We start from the raw sequence: 20530 nt of genomic DNA, 5'->3' as shown, positions 1-20530 counted from the left end.
TTCAATCTCTTTCAGTTCTTGGACCTCTTATTTAGGACATTCAGTTTGGGCACTTTGATTTCTTCAAGAGAAGGAAGAAGTCTTCTAAATGCAAACAGTATTTTCTCTAATCTAGACAGATTTTTTTTTAATCTGCCCAATGCCTTTAAATAAAAACTACCCTTTCCAGGTCAACTTTGCTTGCTGGGGAGGAAATACAAAGGGTATTAGGGCTATCAGGAGACTAACCTCTATTTAATTTACTTATTTTCCATGTTTTAAATTTCTATTTCTTAAGCTTTGATTGCCTGTGACCCTTCTAGGTAGACCTATCATCCTCAAGGATTTATGGTTTATTGCTGTTAATCTCAGGCCAGGTTTTTTTCCATTTCCATTCTCTGACTAAAATTCCTGACAACTTTTGGTTAGTTCTTCTCTTCTTCCATTAATCCCGCCTTGTCTTCCCACCACGCTCACATCCCATCTGCTCCCATAGCCCTGCCAACATCTCCCGAGTGATACCAGTCTAGCTGGAATTGCAATGCTAAAAAAGCCTCTGGAAAATATCCTTTCCAGCTATACAAATAGCTACTGATCTACTTGCTCTCTTTGTCTAGATGCTGAGAAAGAAAAAGTAACCAACTAGACTTCTGCAGGAGCCAGAGAGATTTCTCTCCTTCTCACTAAACTTATGTCCAGTACACGGTTTTTTGGCTTTTTTTTTTTTTTTTTTTTTTTTTTTTTTGACAGAAATAATTTGGAGATTGGATATAGCAGAGCCTTATCTGAACTTTAGATGTCTTTTTTGTTACCTTTAGTTAAATTATGTCAAAAAAGGGAGGCAGTATGGAATAAAATGGCCCTGAAGATGCCCTTACCTCATGCTCCTGCTTTGTTAGGCTCTGAGGTTCAGGAAAGGATGCAGAGGTTCATATGAAGAGAACACAAGAGCAGTGGTTTGCCAAGATAATGAACAATTTGAGGGAGTTAATGTCTGCTGCTTTGCCACAAACCTGGCTTTTCTACCAGGAGCTTTGTCACTCTGTGAAGGGACCAGCTAATTACCTCAGCATTTTGTCTCTCTGCGTGTAGCATTAATTCTGCAGACCTAAGCTCTTCCAAGGCTGCAGCTCCCGAGAAAAGAACAGGAAACAACCACACATTTTCAAGATACTAAAGGGAAATAACTTACATGACTGCGTAGGGGAAGAAAAGAAAAACTTCTATCAACTGTAAGCAGATCAACATCTAATGATGGGAACACTGATTTCTTTGTGTCATGGAAACCACATGCCTGTTATTGGATTAAACAACTGTCTCTGTAGATCAAGGCACATGGAAGAATTGCAGTGATCCATCATGGCTATTCAGATGTGTTCTCTCTGCCTTCAGGAAAGGACAGCCCTGCATGACAGAGAGAACACTTGATGCTAACTGCCTTAAATATAGTCAGGGCTGGAGAAAGCACCTTATTTGAAGAAAAAGGTGTTCTACAATGTTTGACTCAGTGGTTACTCTAAAACAAAAGAGAGCGTGATTACTTTCTCCAAATACACTTTTTTTTTTGGCCCAAATCTTTTCAATTAAGTCCCCAAGGACAGGAGCACTGTGCCAGTGTCACTACCTGGCTAACAGCAAAAGCCATAGGCTACTTCAGTATTTCAGTTTTCCTTAAAAATGTATTAAGGGATTTAATGGACTTGGCTGGGGAGTCATAAAATGTAACTCTCTGATATGAAATGGCTTATGGTGCCCAAGGAGAACCATTTGTAGTTTACCAATAGAAATCAGATGAAGTTGTGCCCTGTCCATGGGTTTTTCTCCCTAGCTGGATGCCATTGGGAGTTTTCTTTTTCCATTAAGTTGGGAAACTGTTCTTGAAAATCAAAAGTAAGGTTCTTCTTCCATGACTTACAAAATATGAGTCAGGAAGGGAAATGGCAGTGCCCCCAGAAGTGCTCCCTTAAAAGGAGGAATACAAACAGATGAAGTACATGTAAAAAATTTTACTGATATACTACATCCGTCAATTTTCTCACACAAAATTTAAAAATTCCATGAACACTCTCTTGAAAATACAAATCACCATGCATTACCTGGCCAGGAGAAAATAGTGTTTTGAGTCCATCTTACTGAACAAGCTGAGAACAAGCCTTTAAATTGAAATAATAAATGCAACTTCATCCAATCATTTTAATAGCAAGCAGAATATGATCCAAATCTTTCAAAGTGTCAAATAAAACCCAAAAGCAAAAAACCAAAGACTACTAAAAGATAAATACACATGCCTAGCTGTTCTGAGTGAAGTAAAAGAAAATGTGACTCTTAAAGCTTTAAAGAATGTTTCTGAGATTTCTATGTTGGTATACAGATATGTTCAATGAAAGAGATTACAGTCAAGATTATAAGATCTTGTGCCAGCTGATGGAGAGAACTGCTCCCAAACAACTCAGTGAATTGTGCAACACATCGTGTGCATCAGCAAAACTCATCACATCAGGATTTAGAGGCATATGATCACATCTGAACCTAAAGATCAGCTGCAAGGGCAGGCAATTCAATGCTCCTGCTACTGCTAAGCAAAGCTTGATACCTCATGTGGGAACCACGATGCAAATGAAGGAATCCAAAAGAAGGAATCCAAAAGTACATATGTTCATTTCCATGGAAATGTTTTGCATTTGCATTCCTTGAAAGATTACTGGCCTAAGGATTCTTATTAAAACCTCTTATGCAACAGCAACATTTAACTCATGCAGCAAGGATGCTGCATTTCAGGGCATTTCTTGCAAAGCTATTACAGGCAAATTATGAGTTTTATCTCTGAACCTTGTGCTCACCAGCCCTCCAAATTTTCAGATTGTGACTGCTCAGCATTTTCTAAAAATCAGGCCCCAGGAAGTACCTCAGATTGAGCATTCCAGAGTTAGGGTACAGATCATCACCAGACATTAAAAACCTGATCCAAGTCCTACCTCTGCCTTCTTAAAATATTACCATGTTCCCACAACGAGAGTATCTCTGCCCCTCTAATAACCTTGTGCTGTCAAGAAGAGCTATCTCAGCTCCCATCTACAGCTGCTAGGAAAATAAGGCTCTGATAGGGTACTTTATCCAAGGCATGAGTAAAAGACAGGCAGGGAAAAGATTGGAGTACAACATTTCCCCACATCTCACCCCTCCTCAAGCTAAATTACTCCTTTATATTCTGTCATTTTTAGTGATTACTGAATTTCTTCATGCTGTTCTCCAAAGATTACAGAGATTCTGTTCAAACTTTCTTGAGATAATGCCAGCTGAAGTCTTCATATTGTTTAAACTTATCCATCTGAAAGCTTCAACTAAACATTATTATTCAGATAAGAGTTTTTCCAGACAGGATTGATGAAATTAACTGAAGAAGAGAGACACGAAGATTTTAATCAAAATTAATACCTGCATTGTAAAGGGTAGACAAGGCGTATGATCACAGTCATGTTTTCATTTATTAGAGTTTTTGATCCTAAAAAGAGAACTAAGATTTTGGCCCTACCTCTATTTTGATGAGTATGAGAGGGCTTTAATTTGGTGGGCTATGCAGAGTGTTTATCAATATTTCTGCCCAAAGATAAGAGGTAGAAATCTGCTGGCAGAATTCCTTGATAACCTGCAGAGATCCTCATACCCCTGAGCACTTGCATTTAGAGACTGTATTTCTGAGATAACCTGAATCCCTGAACAGCTCCTGGGAGGGAACAGGGGAGGGAAGTCCATGTCCTCTGGTCAGTGGCTAGTGTTGGGGAGGAGCAAATGTTGAACTAAGATCTCCATTAAAGCACAACTTGCAAGTCTCTTTAGACCATTTTTATCCCTTATAACTGATAAATTAATCCAGTTATCCCTTCCTGAGCCTGATGTTGATAATAACCTCCCACCAGTATCTTTGGATTTAGTATGGAGTCCTCTTCATGCAGAAGATACCTGCATCTGCTTGCCCTGCAGCACTTTTCCACCTTCCCTATTCCAACCTGGCACATTCAGGTGAATAAACAAAAAGGGATCAGAGAAAGGATTTGAGGATTGAAAGTGAAGAGTTGACCAGAAAAAGCTCAAAGGGAGGAGAACTGAGAATGTTTTGGAAGGTTCTTAATTTTGCTTTCCAAACACATTCAGCAGTTAAGTTGAAAATGCCACTATATACTTCCCCTGCTGCAGCCTTTAAGCTTTCTGCATCCAAGTCAAACAGCAGACACACAGCCCTGTGGTGACAGAGAGCTAATGGAAGAAATTTTGGAAGAGCCATATGGAATGTAGCAGCTGAGGCTGGAGGTATGGGGAACAGCTTCTATTGGGTTTACATGGCAAGGCTTTGGCAATTAGGGGCCTACAGGGTTGGCTTCTGTCAGAAGGCGCCAGAAACTGTTTCAGCTGGCTGCAAGACAGACCTGACACTGGCCAAAGCTTGACACTGGCAGTGCCTCTGGGATAACATATTTAAGAAGACGTAAAATAAAGCTGCACAGCAGCTGGGAGAAAGACACTTTACTGACAGCTGACCTGCTTTGTCAGCTTATCACTTCTTCCTCAGATGTTTCCACTCCTTTGGTGATGTCTAAAGGATCATGATGTAACTCATACTTCATTGCTAAGAAATTAGAGGAAGAGGAACAGGACAGAGCAGCTCAAAACAAGACCATTCACAACTAGCTACAAATGTTTCTGAGAGTGAGGAGGAAGGACTGAGGTCTTTAATCAATTTCTCTCTATTCCTCACAACCCCATGAATTGCTGAGCACAGAAAGAGAGTGATTTACATTTATGGAATTTAAAAGCACATTCAGACTCTTTGCAGCAGCACAGGCATTTTCTTTTTGTAGGCTTGCAGAAGAACTCAGCACTGAAGTGGATAACACCAAATTTGGAAATTTGGAAAGCATTACACACACAAACACATGACGTTGCATGCAACTGTCTCCAGCATTTAAAAAAACCCATCACTACATTTTAATCTTCAAGAAGAAAAATTCTGCTAATCCCCATCATTAATTAACATGCTTTCTCTTCCACAGCATTTTTGAACGATGGTTAAGAAGACACAGGCCCATGCTAGAAGTATACCCAGCAGCTAATGCACCAATTGGGCACAATCGAGAAAATTACATGGTCCCCTTCATCCCTCTTTATAGAAATGGTGAATTTTTTAAATCCTCAAGAGAGCTGGGGTATGACTATGAATATCTGCAAGAACCAGGTAATGTCATAACTTTGGGTAAAAGTGGAAATGTAAAATTTGTTGCCTATAACCTGGAATATGTCTGTAATATGAGAAGATAAAAAATCCTTCTAATTCCAGATTTTTTCCTGAATATAATCCCTAATTGCACCTGCTTGTTCTCACTTTTCTTGTTTCATATATGTGATGGGTGAGCAACTGGATCATGGGTCAGGTACAAAGGGTTACAGGGAATGGGGTGACATCAGACTGAGGATCTGTCAATAGTGGGTTCTGCAGGCCTCCATCCTCAGTCTTGTGCTCTTCAACATCTTCATAAATGACTTGGAAACAGGACTGGAAGGGATACTAAGCAAGTCTGGAGACTATACAAAACTGGGAGGAGCTGTTGTCTCCCTTGAAGGCAAGGAGACGCTGCAGAGAGACCTCAGCAAATTAGAGGACTGAGCAATTGCTAATCATATAAGGTTCAAAAAAGGGGAAGTGTAAGATTCTGCACCTGAGATGGGGCAATCCTGGATGTATGGACAGACTGGGGAATGAGATGTAGAAAATACTTAGTCCAGGCACTGGAATATAAGCTCTTGAAACAGCCTGATCAAGACCAGAAACACATTAACATATTTTTTAATCAGACATTAGTTTCCTAAACTCCTCTTATTGCTAGAATTGTACAACTCAGACAAAGTGGCAAATATAATGACTTTCAGGAATTCTGGATCCTGAAATTGTACTGCAAGAGAAAGGAAATGGTAAAAGACTTACTATCTAATAATTAATTTCTCTTGCCTCTGAGACTCTTGCCTTTTCCCATGGGAGCATATAGTCCTCAGAAAAAGGAAATCCTATTAAATTTTGCCCATGTTTTTAACAGAGGTAAGGAAAGTAGTTCCTTAATTATTCTGGAAGATCAACACAGTGAATGAAATTCAACCTTGTTCAGAAAGCCCACATAATCCTCAGATGTCGCTCAACCCCTTGTTAAACTTGTTGAGAAGAAGCAAGCTTAAGCTATTACTTATCTGAAGGGAAAAACTGGTTACAAATGCAAAATGGTTGGACTTTCAAATTACAGACACAGATTTTCTCACTCCAGTGTATAAACACAGACTTCGCTTTAGGAAAAGAAAGTCTGTGACTGGCAAACAGGAAGTACTGGACAAGTAGGAAACATTTATGAAAGGAAAAAAAAAGTCAGTAAAAAATATCTGGGTCGTCAAGAAAAGGCAGTATTTCTGCAGATCTTTCAGATAAGGAAGAAGAGGTAAGGCAAAAGAAGAGAACAAGACAGAATGAGGAATGAGCACGCAAGATCTGACCCAATCCTATTCTCAAAATCTGTCTTGTTTGCTCTTAAACAAAGTGGTTTGGGGGCAATTTTGGTGGTTCTGTGTTAACAGGTGGACTAGATGGCCTTGGAGGTCTCTCCCAGTGTTGATGATTCTGTGACTCTGTGAAGAGCTGCAGTTCTGAGTTACAGTACCAACAATTTAGAAGAGATGAAGTAGGATTACACAGAGCATGGTGACGCTAGTTACAAGAAATAAAACTTGGAAAGAATCCAATGACAAAATGGCCTTTTAATGCTAAATTATATTGTTGTTGTGTCCCTGAGGAAAAACTGATGCCTGTAGCTCTGCTTTCCACTGCAAAGCAAATCAGTGTATAAGAGTACAGAGTTTTAATTGCAGCTTCATTTATTTTCATATATATGACAGTGCTGAAGCAGAAGTGGTGTCAAAGAGTGTGTATGGAAATCCATCCCTCAGGACTCCAAGGCATGTGTCACAGTGTAGCTACTGGGGACATGCTCTGAGCAGAAGCTGGAGCAGACACCCAGCCTTCCCTGACATGAGAACCATGAGCTGTAAAATGACCAAAACCTGCACGGCTGCCTGAAAACAAACATGAGTTAGTATCAGTAACAGAGATTTGGAAGACTAATGGCACCACCTAACAATAGCTGTCAAAAGAAGTTACTTTGCTAAGAGCTGTTTCTAGAGCTCTATTTCACCACCTGGACTAAGATTTTTTTGTATTTTTTCCTTTTTTCAGAAATGAAAACAGATAAATTTACAGATGCAGTCTTGACTTTTGCCCAGAAAATCTCCCTCTCCCAGTGGGAAGAGTTTTATAGAATTACAGAATCATTTAGATTGGAAGAGACTTCTACAATCATGAAGTCAAACCGTAACACCAACACTATCAAGCCCACTAAACCATACCTTAGCACCACATCCAAATGATTTTTGAGCACTTCCAGGGATGGTGACTCTACTACTTCCATCAGCAGCCTGTTCCAGTGCTTGACAATCTTTCCATTAAAAAAGATTTTCCAAGCTGTAATAATGAGGAGACTGATGAAATCTGTAGGAGCTGGGAACTTTTCACCACTACAAAGACAAGTAATCATGCCTTAAAGCTGACTGAGGGACTCCATAATTTGAATCTCCCCTAGCTCATCTTTCTAGTTTTGATTGTGGAAGTCCCAGGTATTTCTTGTGAACACCCAGAGGTACACAACCAGTGAACAACAAACACACAAGAAATGGCAGAAACCAATTATCCCACTCCCCCATCACGCCTAGGTTTAAAGACTTCTCTATCAACCCTGCTAATTCCTGGGCCATGATTCTTTTCTCCCTCTGACTCAGGTGTACCCCATCCAACATGAGCAGGCCTGGTGCTGTGTAAGCCACCCTGTGGACAGAAACCCCAAAATTCCACCTATGGCACCCACCTCTTGGCTATGTATTGATCTGTTGAGTTTTCCTATTCCTTTCAGTATTTTCTCCTAGTACTGAAGGAATCAAGAATACTAGCTGAACTTCTTTAATTGCCCCTGAAGCCCCTTAAGATTACTTCTCCTTCAGTCTCACCCCTATCCACCTGGAATACTAATAGAGGGTAGTCAGGGGGCCACACCAAATCAGGCAGCTTCCTGGCTACATCCCTTACCCAGGCCCTGGGAGGCAGCGTCTTTTCAGAGCACAATGCATGTAACAGCATATTCTTGGAAGTACCATGACCCAAGAGGATATATGGATTGTTTTTCTGGGCACCAGTGAAAATGCAAGATAACAAGAAGACATTTGCAGGATTTGTGGGGGTACAACATTCTAAATATGGTTGAGTACATCTAAATCAGTCCAGATGCATAAAGAGCATTCAGAAATAAACCACGATATGAGTTTCTAGAGAAGATGCCCATAGAGGTGCTTTTTCTTTTCCCTACTAGCTATTAATTACTGCTAATAATGGTCTTAGAGCTAATAATTGGGAGATGTGGATTCCAAATCCTCCTTGGCCCAAGCAGACAAGTATTCATATTTTTCAAATTCAAGCCAGCACGTTGTTGGATGCATTTTGAACAGGTTTCTTTCCAGCCTCTGCTGTGAAGTGAGAGCCCTGTATGGCAGGGTTTTCACAACTCATTAAGCCATAGCAAGAAAAACAGACACACACACACACACACACACACACACACACACACACACACACACACACATTCATATCACAAAGCAAGAAGGCAGCTGATCATCTGACAGTGAGAAGCTGCCCTGGATTCACCAGAGAAAGAGGATTTGTTGTGCAGAATGACCACAGAATAGTTGTCTACTGCCTCTCCCCACAGGGAAATTGTCAAAGCAAGTGGAATGCAGGTTCACAATTAGTGGACGGAAACTTTTTCCCCACTCAATATGTAGTAAAGATAGAGATATTTTTGCTGCTAAAAGTTGTGGTAAAAGTTCAAAGAGCAGCTTGAAAAGATGATGGAAGGAGAAAAAAAAAATCCTCCAATGACTATTACACACAATACAACATCTGGTTCAGGAAATCCCTGACCTGCAAACTTTTGTAGGCTGGGTAAGTATTTTGTGAAGGCATTGTAATAGATGACCTTTTCTTAAGCTCTACCTAATGTTCTGCCTCAGTTATTGTTGCCAAAGGATGCTGAGCTAGCAGGGCCTTTGCTCATACAGTATCAAACTTCTTGGGTTACAGTCTGAAGTTCTGACAAAACTGTGAGGAGCACTGGGGACAGAGAACTCTGTGCCAGCGTTGGACAGGAAGATTGAGAAACAGACTACCAGGGCTGAAGAGATGTGTTTAAAACTATTTGTGGCTCTCAGACAATTTCCACTACTCTTGCCTCTTTATACTCAGCCTTTCAGTATTATCTGTTATAGAACTCCCATGAACTGGCAACACATTGCATCAAGTAAAATGATCTTTCTTTTTCTCTTTGATTTTTCAAGCCCTTCAGTCTTTCCAAGACTTTTTGACACCCTATCTTCAGCAAGCCCGTCAGATCTGGGCTTGGTTGGTCGGAGCAGCTGTGTTTGGAGGCATCGTTACTGCTGTGCTCACAGGGCTCATCAGGGTCTGCCAGAAGAAAAAAGGAGGAACTTCTTCAGAGATACAACCCTTGCTCATAGAAAGTGAAGATTACAACAATATAAGTTATCAGTCCAATTTCTAGAGGCCTCCAGTAACTCAGTCACGTTACTAAGATGCTAATCAAGCATGCAATGTTTGATTGATGTTTACAAATACCTTGTTGAGGTGTGCTGCAGAAACAGGATTGGCAGTCTCAAGTCTCTTTTAAAAATCTCCAATTTTCTAAAATCTTATCAGATCCACTCCTAAAAAAATCTCCCAGATTCATCATTAGCTATGGTGACACCTAAAGAACATTGTGTATTTCCTATGCTTCATTAAATAATGTTCCTACGAAATCAGACTGGCTTGTGTGGTGAATTTCATGTATAATTCTATTTTATTTGCTTTTTAACAACTGTAAATTGGGTCCAATTCTGCTGTCCAATCCGTGTGTTTGGCACACGGATATAGTGACAGATGCCTGACTTCCTAATTGGTGATACATCCACTCTGTGTTTGAATGTAAGAGCAAAAAGAGCCCTTTAGTTCAGCTAGCAAAATATACAGTGACTGAGCAGACTGACTGTCCCATAGACAAATTTTCTTCTGGTACAGAAGAGTTTTCCCTCCAGCTCCTATAATGTCTCATAATGTTTGTCCTTTATTGAATGCCATCAGCAGAAGAAAGGAAGCTCAGAAACCACTTCTCACTTGCTTTAAATGCTCATTAGTTGTTGTCTTCTATACTGCCTTGCCTTTACCTGGGGAGCTGGGTGATTTTCAGGAGAGGAAACCTGGTCTCACCGTGCCCACCTCTGTTCCACTTGACTTAATGATTGCTCACATTATGGCTGACTATTGGTTGCTCAGTATGCACAGATTCCACAAAGTGACCCACATGTAACAAAACAAGTGTGGTGGGTTGACCCTGGCTGGACAGCAGGTGCCCACCAAAGCTACTCTATCACTGCCCTACTCATTCTGCATGGCACAGATAATATACGGAAAAGTTCACGTGACAAGATAAGGACAGGGAGAGATTATTCACCAAATACTGTTATGAGCAAAACAAACTTGATTTGGGAAAATTAGTTTAATTTTAATTTCCTGTCAACCACAAGTCAGAATAGGATAATGAGAAATAATAATAATGATAATAATAATAATAATAATAAAAAAAATCCACCTTCCCCAAACCCTCCCTTATTCCTAGGCTCAAATCCAGATTTCTCTAAATTCTCCAGGCCATCAGCACAGGGGGATGGGGAATGGAGGAATGTTATATCTAAGCTGTAAAGACCCATTCGGGTCTTTAGAGGGAGAGAGAATGAAAATGCTGTAAGTTCCCAGGGGCTTCCCAGGAAGAGTCTCCTGTTGGAGTCTGAAACTTGTATGCTTCTGGGGTTCCCAGTCCTGGAGTTAGAATACGACTGGAATATGTTGGAATTGTGTACCTTAAAAGTCCCAAATGTCCAGCTTTGAGACAATCTGAATGGCTGTGGATGTCTGGGACTGACTGGCAGAGCTGTGACCTCTGGTTGGGTGCTTGCCTGACAGAAATGCCACTCCTGTATTTCTTTAGATGCTTGCTGAAAAAAAGTGTCACTATGCAAAATATTTCAGTGTCAGTAAAGCGATGTCATTCTTTGAAAAGTTGTTCTGATCTAAAAATCCTAACTGTATTAAGCAAGTTTATTTCAGTCTTTTCAGTATTCCATGGTGATAGCATTTCATTTTCCCACTGATCAAGTTAATTTTTACCAGATGTCACCCGCTTGCAAAAGACCAACAAGTCATTTCTGATTCAACTCTTCAGCTGTTCATGCCTTCTCCACAGATCATGAGTGTTCCCTGGGCCTCCCTCCTTTGGCCATGGCAAATCACCGTGTGTGAAAGGATAAATGTGACGCTTTGGCTCGTCAGGTTTTCTAAATTCTACTTTTTGGCAGCTCTTGACCCTCCCTTCTTCCTCAAAACCATGAAATGCATAATTCATACTTGTGACCAAACTCATGACCTATTAGTGAATGTCTGTTTATGCTCTGCCCAGATCATTTACCAATTCCCAGGCAGGCTTTTTCCTTTCCTTCAGTGAAGGATCTAACAGCCTGTTTTCTTCCCCTGGAAGTTTCATCATAGAGAATTCAAACTAGCTCTAACTGCTGAAAGAGATTTTTTATCCCTTTCATATTTGTAGGCATACCCCTGAGCAATTTTCCCACTCACCACATGACCTGGAGACCACATCTGCTTTGAGAGGGAACAAAGAACACAAGCCTGTTTCCAACCGTCAACATGGTCTGTGGCCAGGAATAGATAGCACAGTATATATTAATCTTAGTAACTAGGACAGATTTTACACAAGCAACACCTGCTGGTTCTCTCCATTGTTGTGATATTTCTGCTCAGACCAGTGGCCTAATGCCAGTTGGGAGTCAAACCCCTTCAGAGGTGTACCTGACTCTGAGCACATGGAACCCAGCTGTTTCTCTTGTCTGGGCAAAGTTGTTCAGGTTCCTTCAGTATGGGAAGCAAACATCACTGTGCCACATGTGGACTGACAGCACCAACCTTAAAGCAACTGTCCTGGGACAGGAGAAATTGTCCTGTAGACAGGCCTTCCCTTTGGCTTTTTGGGGACCCTGCATCTTAGCTTGGATCAGCCACCTATGTTTTGGATGGGTCAGAAAGAAGGAGAGGCCTCATTTATCACCATGGCACTAAATGTTTTCTTGGCCAGGAGACATTGTGCACTGCCAGGAGACATTGTGCTTTCTTGTCTGCAAGCTACACATGCAATGGCACATTCCTTTTCTTCTCAGGGTCATGCTTAGGGTTGTGTTTACTTCTGTGCTCAGACATATGTTGAATTAAATGTTGAAGAGGACCTCTTTTTGTCTTAAATGCTTCCCTGAGATGGAAGCTGGAGTGGCACTATTTTTTAAAATCAGGAATGAGGTAATGCCACGAGGCTGTGCTTGCAATTTGATCTCACCGAATCAGAATGATCAGAGTTTAAACAAAACCCTGTCTTTACCTTTTCCTCTGTCTGGCCAAGGTATCTTAAAAGAAACTTCCCATTGCCATTAGGCAGCTGGATCAGGCTTGGGGAGTTTATCCTGATAGGATCAATGCTAAAAACAGGGCATTACAGTACTTGGTGCTTGAAATCTAGATCCTGTGTATGTACACCAGGCAACCACATAAACCTTCACCCAGTGGGCTTTGAGGTCACGCTTGTACAAAAGTACTTGTTAAATGAGGAGCCCACCAGTTTAATTGTCCAGGGAAGTATTTGCAGCATCATCACCATGTGGTTTCACATAAAAAAATTTAAGCAACCTAGAACATACCTGATAGCTTCATTATAAAGCAGTCAGCTTTGAATGTCTCTGGCCTTTGCAAGAGACTGTTACCTCTGTCAAGTTTTTCATTTCCTAGCCTGGTCTCTTACTTCTTCAGACTGTTAAGAGTCACATTTAGTCAAAGCAAGACAATAAACAGCTGTCAGTTTTTTCATTCTGTTCTTCCTTCCACATTTTACCCAAATTTGTATTTTTAGCACCTGGCCTCTCCATTGAGTTAAATCTGTAATTCACCATCTGTGTACCCACATGTGTATGGATGTAAATTTTGAATCAGTCTCCATAGTGAGCTGAAAACTGGCAGCAAGGAGACCTGGTAATTAAAAATGGCCTCTAACTGTAATTTTTGTAATAAGCTTTGAATTAGATATGAAATAACTCTTATAACTATAAAATCAACTTATTTCTGCATATTCATCCTCACCCATTATGGTTTTTTGGTATCCCATTTCATAAATGGGACAAATATCCCCAGAGTTCTGTCCATTACCTCCTTCTCTCGGGAGCATCAGTTATGCAGAATTCACATGATGCCAAAAAGTTCTGGAAATTTGATTAATAAAATATGTAGAAAAACAAGCACTTTCCCCACATACAGGATAAACAATCCTCTTTGAAACAAGAATTTGGCAGCAAACATTAATTCTGGACCCTTGCAGTGGCTTAGCACTTCCAATCACGTCCCTTCATGAAACTTGATTCCCTCTCCTTTCATCCCAGACTGCTCTGTCTTATCTGACCAGAAAAGGGATCCCTGGAGATTCAGTGGTGGGACTGTCCCACAGTTTTGAGGCTGTTATAGTAGTGGTGATTACAGGCATGGTGGTGTATGTACAGTAATGTGCACATGGATTTTAAAGGAACTTGGGTATATAAAAGCATATCCCTGCTTTTCTTCACTGTTTTCTAGGAAAATAAACATTCTCAGGCAATAATAAGCAAATAAGGAATTGTCAGGTCAATTACATATTGTCAACAAATTTTCACACATTTTCCAGTAATCAAAACAATATTAAAATGCTTCTTGCTTGAATTTGCTTCTGGTTTCTTGGAAAACTTAAGCACAACCATTTCAATGTGCTACATTTTCAAACTGGTGTACATCTTCCCAAGCACTTTCAACAGCAATGCCATAAATATAAATAGTCTGCAGAGCCTCTTAACTCTTAGGGCAGAGCCATGAACAAGGCTCTCATTTGCCTTGCATACAAATACAACTTTCCTTGTAATCAGGTTCTGTTTTTCCCCACCAATGACTCGTGATAGGAAATTTTCTACAACATTTATGTCTTCACTCACCTTCATTCCTTTGTACAACCTATCACAAATAAATAGTCTATACACACCACAGAAAAAATATATTTCTGGAAGAAGTGCTAAAAGCTTAAGTTCTTTGCATATGACCCCTTCATGCAAAGGCAATAACATAAAAAAAAAAAAATGCTGGCTATTTTGTCACAGAGCTGAACGTATCAGGAAAGCATACTAAAAGCTTGAAGGCCTGGACCATTTTCTCATAAATTTATGGAAGACTGGCAAGGTGGTGCTCTGCTAAATTTACTATGGACTGATTACATTGTCAGACGACCTGTAAGAAAGAAACACATTGTTAAACAGCCTGAAAAATACCAAACTATCAAAATGACAGTATTTGTACACAGAAATACTTAATGGTGCAATTATAAGAAAATGTGATTTTTTATAAAACTGAAACACCATGCACATCCCAGAGTAACAGAGCTACTACAGTCATTAGCTGATAGCAAAATACATATACTCATAGCAAAAATAAAAATACTGAAATAACTGTACACTCACTAAAATACCAAAAGTAGTGCAACACATGTGCACGTTTGTTTTTCCAGCTCCCCTTTTATCTGGATGATGTTACAGTCATTTATAACAAAAGCAAGTGAATGTAAGATTTCTCAAGTCAGAACAGCAGCAATTTGTTTTAAGTTTCATCTTCCCAGTTAATACCAGTGACCACTGAAGATACAGACCACTAGAGAATTTAGGCTCTGTGTCCTCTTTCACATCATGGACTTGAGATGCTGCTTTAAAATTAATTTTAGTCTTTTAATTCTGTGGTCTGTGGTCTCAATTATTTAATCCAGAGAGCTGACTTTCAAAGTTATCAACCTCCTATTAATATTCAGGGAGAACCAGACTCTTAACAACTCTCATTTGAGAGCAGAAATGAAAACCAGGCTTTTCGGTCTTCCCCACAGCTACTTCAGAAAATCAGCTCACTTCTAATCAAAAGACTCTTCCTTTTTAGTGAAACAAGTATGCTTAAATCTAAAAGTCTAGACACTGGGTCTTAAAAGTGGTGGCCTTTTGTCTCATCCTAGCAGTCATGGCACTCTAAAGCACCAAACAGGGATGTCTGCAGGGAGGCTGTCACTTCAGAAATTGTCTGGGCAATTGTCTTAGCAGTCAGGGCACAGACGACAGATTGCAAAAACTCTGCAGTCATCCTAATTAAGGTCACATTCTCCTACAAGAAGGCATACTACTGTAAAAAGTTACAAGAAGGCTTGTTTACAAAATTAATAGAGAGATCAGAAACTGTGGTCTAACAAAATTAAGTTTCAGGTAAACCAGAAAACAGTTTTGAAGAAAAAGATAAGCTGCTGGTTAGTCAGACTATCAGTCATCAATTCACAATGCACAATTTCAGATTAGAAAGCACAGTGTTATTAAGGTCAGTCTAATGCTTATGCATATCCTAACTAGAAACCAGAAAGATAAATGATAAGTAATAGAGCCATTAAATTCACAGGAATTAAATTTGGGAGGAGTCAGAAAATGGATGAGAAATACAGATTATTTGAAGTAATCTTACTTACAAAAAATGATGGTGGATTTTCAGGAGAAAAAAATCTAAGTTGTTGCATAGATTACAAATTATTCCTGTGTGCCACTCTTCAGCCCTCCTGTAACATCCACATGCCTGCAATGCACTTTTGGGCACATTTAAGGCAAAACATCAGGTTCCCTGCTGTGAACAAGGCTGTGGTTGGATTGCACAGCTGCTCCCCAGCTTTCAGAGGCTGGTAGGTCCAGCAAGGGGTTACTTATTCCTTTTATTCCAGTATTAGAATCAGGAAGAGGTGAGGAATCACCCGTGTGTACTCCTCAGATGGTTTCAATTTTTCAAATGTTCAAATAGTATTCTCAAATGGTTCTTCAGCTGAGATAATTCAGGACAAGGGAGCCGATTCATATCTAACCAGCACCCATGCTTACAACCCATATCATGCTGTATTCTCCAAATAAATGAATATGTTCACTGTAACACCAAGGGAGGGGGAAAATCACTTTTGAAATGACTTTGTATTCTGAAAGGCAAAAATCCAAGTCAGGTGTATCAGATCTCCCTGGAGGGTCTTCAAAGGTTTTCACATCTGCCCCCTGACAATGTGAGAAGGGTGTTCATTTACCTGAGGAGATTTGGGCCATGAAATACCTTAGATTCATGTGAGATTGGTGCTCAAGTCATGCAGACAGCTGCTGCTGAGCCCACTGCTGCTAATTTTCTCTCTAGAAAAGCTCACAGGCTACTGTGAGCAGTCTTTGCCTACTATTGCCCATCCTTCTGCTCACATCCTTATCAAGAATTTGTCATGGTCCATGATGCCCATATAGTGTTGAAGTGGGGAGTTTTCTTCCATCAGGAAAACAGCAGACTGCAATACTTACTTTGTTGTCCACTTTAAGGAGAGTTTATTATTTGAATCAGCATTTTTAGCCAGGTTTTGTAAAAAAAAGTGCTCCCTTTTCCATAATCTTTTTGCATGATCATTGAGATTTCTCTCTTGACCAAATGCATTTGTGAAATATATAGTTTCCCATAAAAACTCTCTAAATATCAGACAGAAAATCAAAGCACAAGAGCCAAAACATATTTTGCCAAACGTCATTACTTGGCATGGGGAAGGTGAGTGGGAAAGGACATTCCCTTTTAATGAAAACACCATCATAATTTTTGAAAATATTTTTTTTTTCCTCTGATAACTCTGCCCTGCCTTCCACTGACCCTGCATTTAATATAAGTAAACACCTTTTGCAGTTGCACAGATAGGGAACTTCTCTAAATTGCAGCTGTTAGATTTCCCTATAAATTTTTAATTTAATGACTAAAAGTAAATGAGAAGGAATATACAGGGGTTTGTGGCTAGTTTTTTTTTAATCTTGCTGCTGTTAAACTCCTTTTTCTGGAGGGATGGTACCTTTTCACATCATTGTATCACCACCACTCTGTAATGAGAAAGTAAAAAACACAACTTTGAGATCAATATATGCAGTTTAACTACATATGCTTACTTCTCAAAAATAAATTACCCAGAATTTTTAACAATTCTGAAAAATCTCAGAGAAGTCTGCATACTTGTATTAATCTATGTTTGATGTGCAGTTTTCCTATAAAAACCCACAACCCTGCCATATGCAGAAATGATTAGGCAGACAGCCCCCAGAAAATTCAACATCTTGCAGGAAGTGGGTGCTTCAGTCTGCACTGCACCCAACAGACCCCTAAACACATCACTGGAAAGTGAATTATGAGTTTTAAACCAGTTGTTGCAGATTTGCTGTAGAATCTGCAGTGTCTTGAAGATTATAATAAAATAGCAGCTCTCAGATTAATATCTATCAAAAGCAGCATGGTCTGAGCACACTGTAAAATACTTCACCAGAGCAAGCAGAATAAAGCAAATGCCCAGAGCACATTTCAGTGTCAGGCACTCAAGTGTTCGGCACAGGTGGGGAGGAGTTCTACACACTTCTGATATGGGAAGGAACTTTGCTCATCACTGATTTTGATGGGTCAGAATTAGCAAGATGCTCCTTTCTCCTTCCACTGTGCTCTAAACAAAGACAGAGTGTAGTGGAGTGATAATCTGCTGAATTACAGTGTGTATGATTATGAGGATGAGATATTGTATTCTGCTTCTAAGGTGGTCTCACAGCAACAAATACATATGGAGTAAGAATGTGCCTCATGTTCTAAGGCAGAAAATTACTCTGGGTGACTAAACAAGGGTGCCTAGCACAATTACGGTACTTTGGGTATCCTACCCAACTTCCTGATGCCATGCCAGAAGATCCTGGGTCTCCTGCAGCTTATCTGTGAACCCTGTGTGAATGTTTCAGCAAGTTTAGGGCATCACAAAGAGTATCAGAGCCTCTGCTAAGGAGTGAAATCCCAGCCTCCCCTACCAGCAGTAATACACATGCACATACACAGTGCTTCCACAATTAAGACAGCATGTCATTAATTGAAATCAGGTCACAAACAGCAACTCAACCATGTTTTGCTCAGTCTTGGAATGGTTGTTTATTCCAAAGTCATGAAGCTTCCTGTAAAGTAAATACCTTTAGAGTACAATGCCATAATTACGTGATGTATAAACATATGGTGCTTTGTCAAATACAATAAAAGACATAAAATCACATTAAGATGATCTGCTAATATAACAGAATATAAAAGTAACATCTGAACAGCAAAAAGAACTCAGCAGCCAAATACTTTAGTTGTCAGGACTGCCATTGAGATAAAATGGCTAATTCAGATGAGTATTTTGGGCAAGAAGCCTCCTTTTCATACTGCAACCAGGATTTTGTATTTTAATGAAACAAATTTAAAATGAAGGACTATTTGCCAGGCAAATCAAAACTCTTTTCTGGTGTGGCTGTCCCTATTTTACTGGTAGACAAAAAGAAGACAGGACTTTAGAAAGAAACCTAATGCAGTTGGGTATAAAATCTCAGAGAATTTGAATTCTTCCTATTACACTGAAAATCCTATGCAGAGTGACTGGCTTGTAGGGTAATTCTGTAAGAACATGGGCTAAAGCTCAAGAGCCCTGTCTGAATCCTTGTTTTAGCCAATGGATTTCATCTACCCTCACAACACTGTGTAACTAAGGAAGGGACACTGAGGGAAAAGATCATTACTCATAAAAAAGAGAAGAATAAATAAATCCCCCAAAACAGGAAAACAAAAACCCAGAGCTTTTTTAATGATCAGTTTTCTAGTTCTGCCTTATTATACAGACAACTGGTAAAAACTGTCCTTCATTTTAGTGGAACTAACAGACTCAGAAACTTATTGTTTACTCTTTGAAGGTTTATGAGGCATGCAGATACAACAGCAGTGTATTTAAGTCCTTCCAGTCAGTGAAACACAGTTTCTCTGTTGTGCTGGGGGCAGCAAGCTGAAGCTACAAAATGGGCTGTTTCACACAGCAAGAGTATGACTGGTTATAGACATGAACCCACTATTTTTTCCTTAAAGTCAAGCTTGGGTGAAAAACTTACAAATGAAAGTTCAGGGCCAAATTTTGCTTTCTGTTCCACTTGGAAACTAAGTGGATTTCTCTTCAAAGAATTGTACCACATCCTGGTCTATAAAAACATAAGAACAGATTGAAATTACATTAATATAAACAGGTACCTTTGAAAAAAACATTGAGTACTCAAAATTGTGGACATTTATGTGAATACTTTCCAAAATGGTTATCTTGCACATTGCACAGATATAAAAAGTAAATGTCGCCTTTCTTTTTAATAAATTATTTTTATTTCACCTCTAGTGGCAAAGATATATAATTACAGAACTGGAAATTCAGAAAGAATTTTCTGGTCTCTTCCTTTTGGGACAGGAAAGAGTGAGAGAAGAATGTGGTCAGAAGTGAAAAAGTTAAGATCTGCAGCTACAGAAAAGACAAGACATTAATTTCTCAGTCTCATTATACATGTTAACTGTAAATAACTACTTACAGGGCTCATTTCTTAAAAGAAGAATTGGAAAGATGACCTTAGTTTAATGCTTTTTCCAAATTTTAGGGATGGCAAGAATTTCCTTTGTGGCCCACATCTTCCTTCCTGAGACTGGATTTTAATTAATTTGACAGTGGGATAACAGCTGAAGGTCTTTTCAGCATACTCACACTTGTACCAGGGGCTCCAGTTCCTGCCTGTTTACCACATCAAACTCTCACATTTGGGCTTTTGAGTCCCAAATAATTACCCAAAGAAAGACAAAAAGTGATCATGTCTTCTCACAGAAACCCAAGTCTAGACCTACTACAGACATTGCCCGGAAGGTTCAGATGACAGTGTAGACATGATCCATGCCTTGCTTCAAAAGGAAGACACTGAATTGCTGAAGCTCAGACGTTTGCTCAGACGAATTGCTGAAGTTCAATTGCTTAGTTTGAACTGTACTTTTTCACTAATGAAGGTTGAAAATAAAAAAAAATCAAAACCAAAGAATGCTTTGTTATTAGAAAATAAAGAGTTTTTCTCAAGACGGTTTACACTCTTCTTCTAAGCATCTTGGAAGAATTCTTTTAAAATAGACGTGTTTTGGACATACAAGAATTTTCAATGTAAAAAAGATGTTTCGGATTTTTTTGTTTGGTTGTTTCTGAAAATGAAATTCAGATTTACATTAAAAATGTAACATCATAGATCTCTAAAGAAACTGCCCATATACACATTATGGAACTAATATAGCTGGGCCCTTCAAAATAGTTTTTTGGACATCAATTTGAGGGGAGATACCACAATTATGACTTTTTTT

At 39.5% G+C, this 20530-nt stretch overlaps 1 protein-coding gene across 1 annotated transcript in view; it reads left to right on the top strand.

The window, feature by feature from the left end:
* The window catches only part of TYR (tyrosinase), a 42932-nt gene extending 33008 nt beyond the window's left edge, over nucleotides 1-9924 (top strand). The window contains exons 4-5 of the mRNA XM_068181554.1: nucleotides 5028-5209; nucleotides 9451-9924. Coding sequence (XP_068037655.1) covers nucleotides 5028-5209; nucleotides 9451-9674 — 406 coding nt within the window. The 3' untranslated portion in view covers nucleotides 9675-9924. The remainder of the gene's footprint in view (nucleotides 1-5027; nucleotides 5210-9450) is intronic.
* The last annotated feature ends 10606 nt before the right edge of the window (nucleotides 9925-20530 follow it).

This window comes from Anomalospiza imberbis, chromosome 2 (genome assembly GCF_031753505.1).
Source record: "Anomalospiza imberbis isolate Cuckoo-Finch-1a 21T00152 chromosome 2, ASM3175350v1, whole genome shotgun sequence".
Classification (NCBI taxonomy): Eukaryota; Metazoa; Chordata; class Aves; order Passeriformes; family Viduidae; genus Anomalospiza; species Anomalospiza imberbis.
Note: the sequence above shows the minus strand (reverse complement) of the source record. Positions and strands in the feature narration are given on the sequence as shown.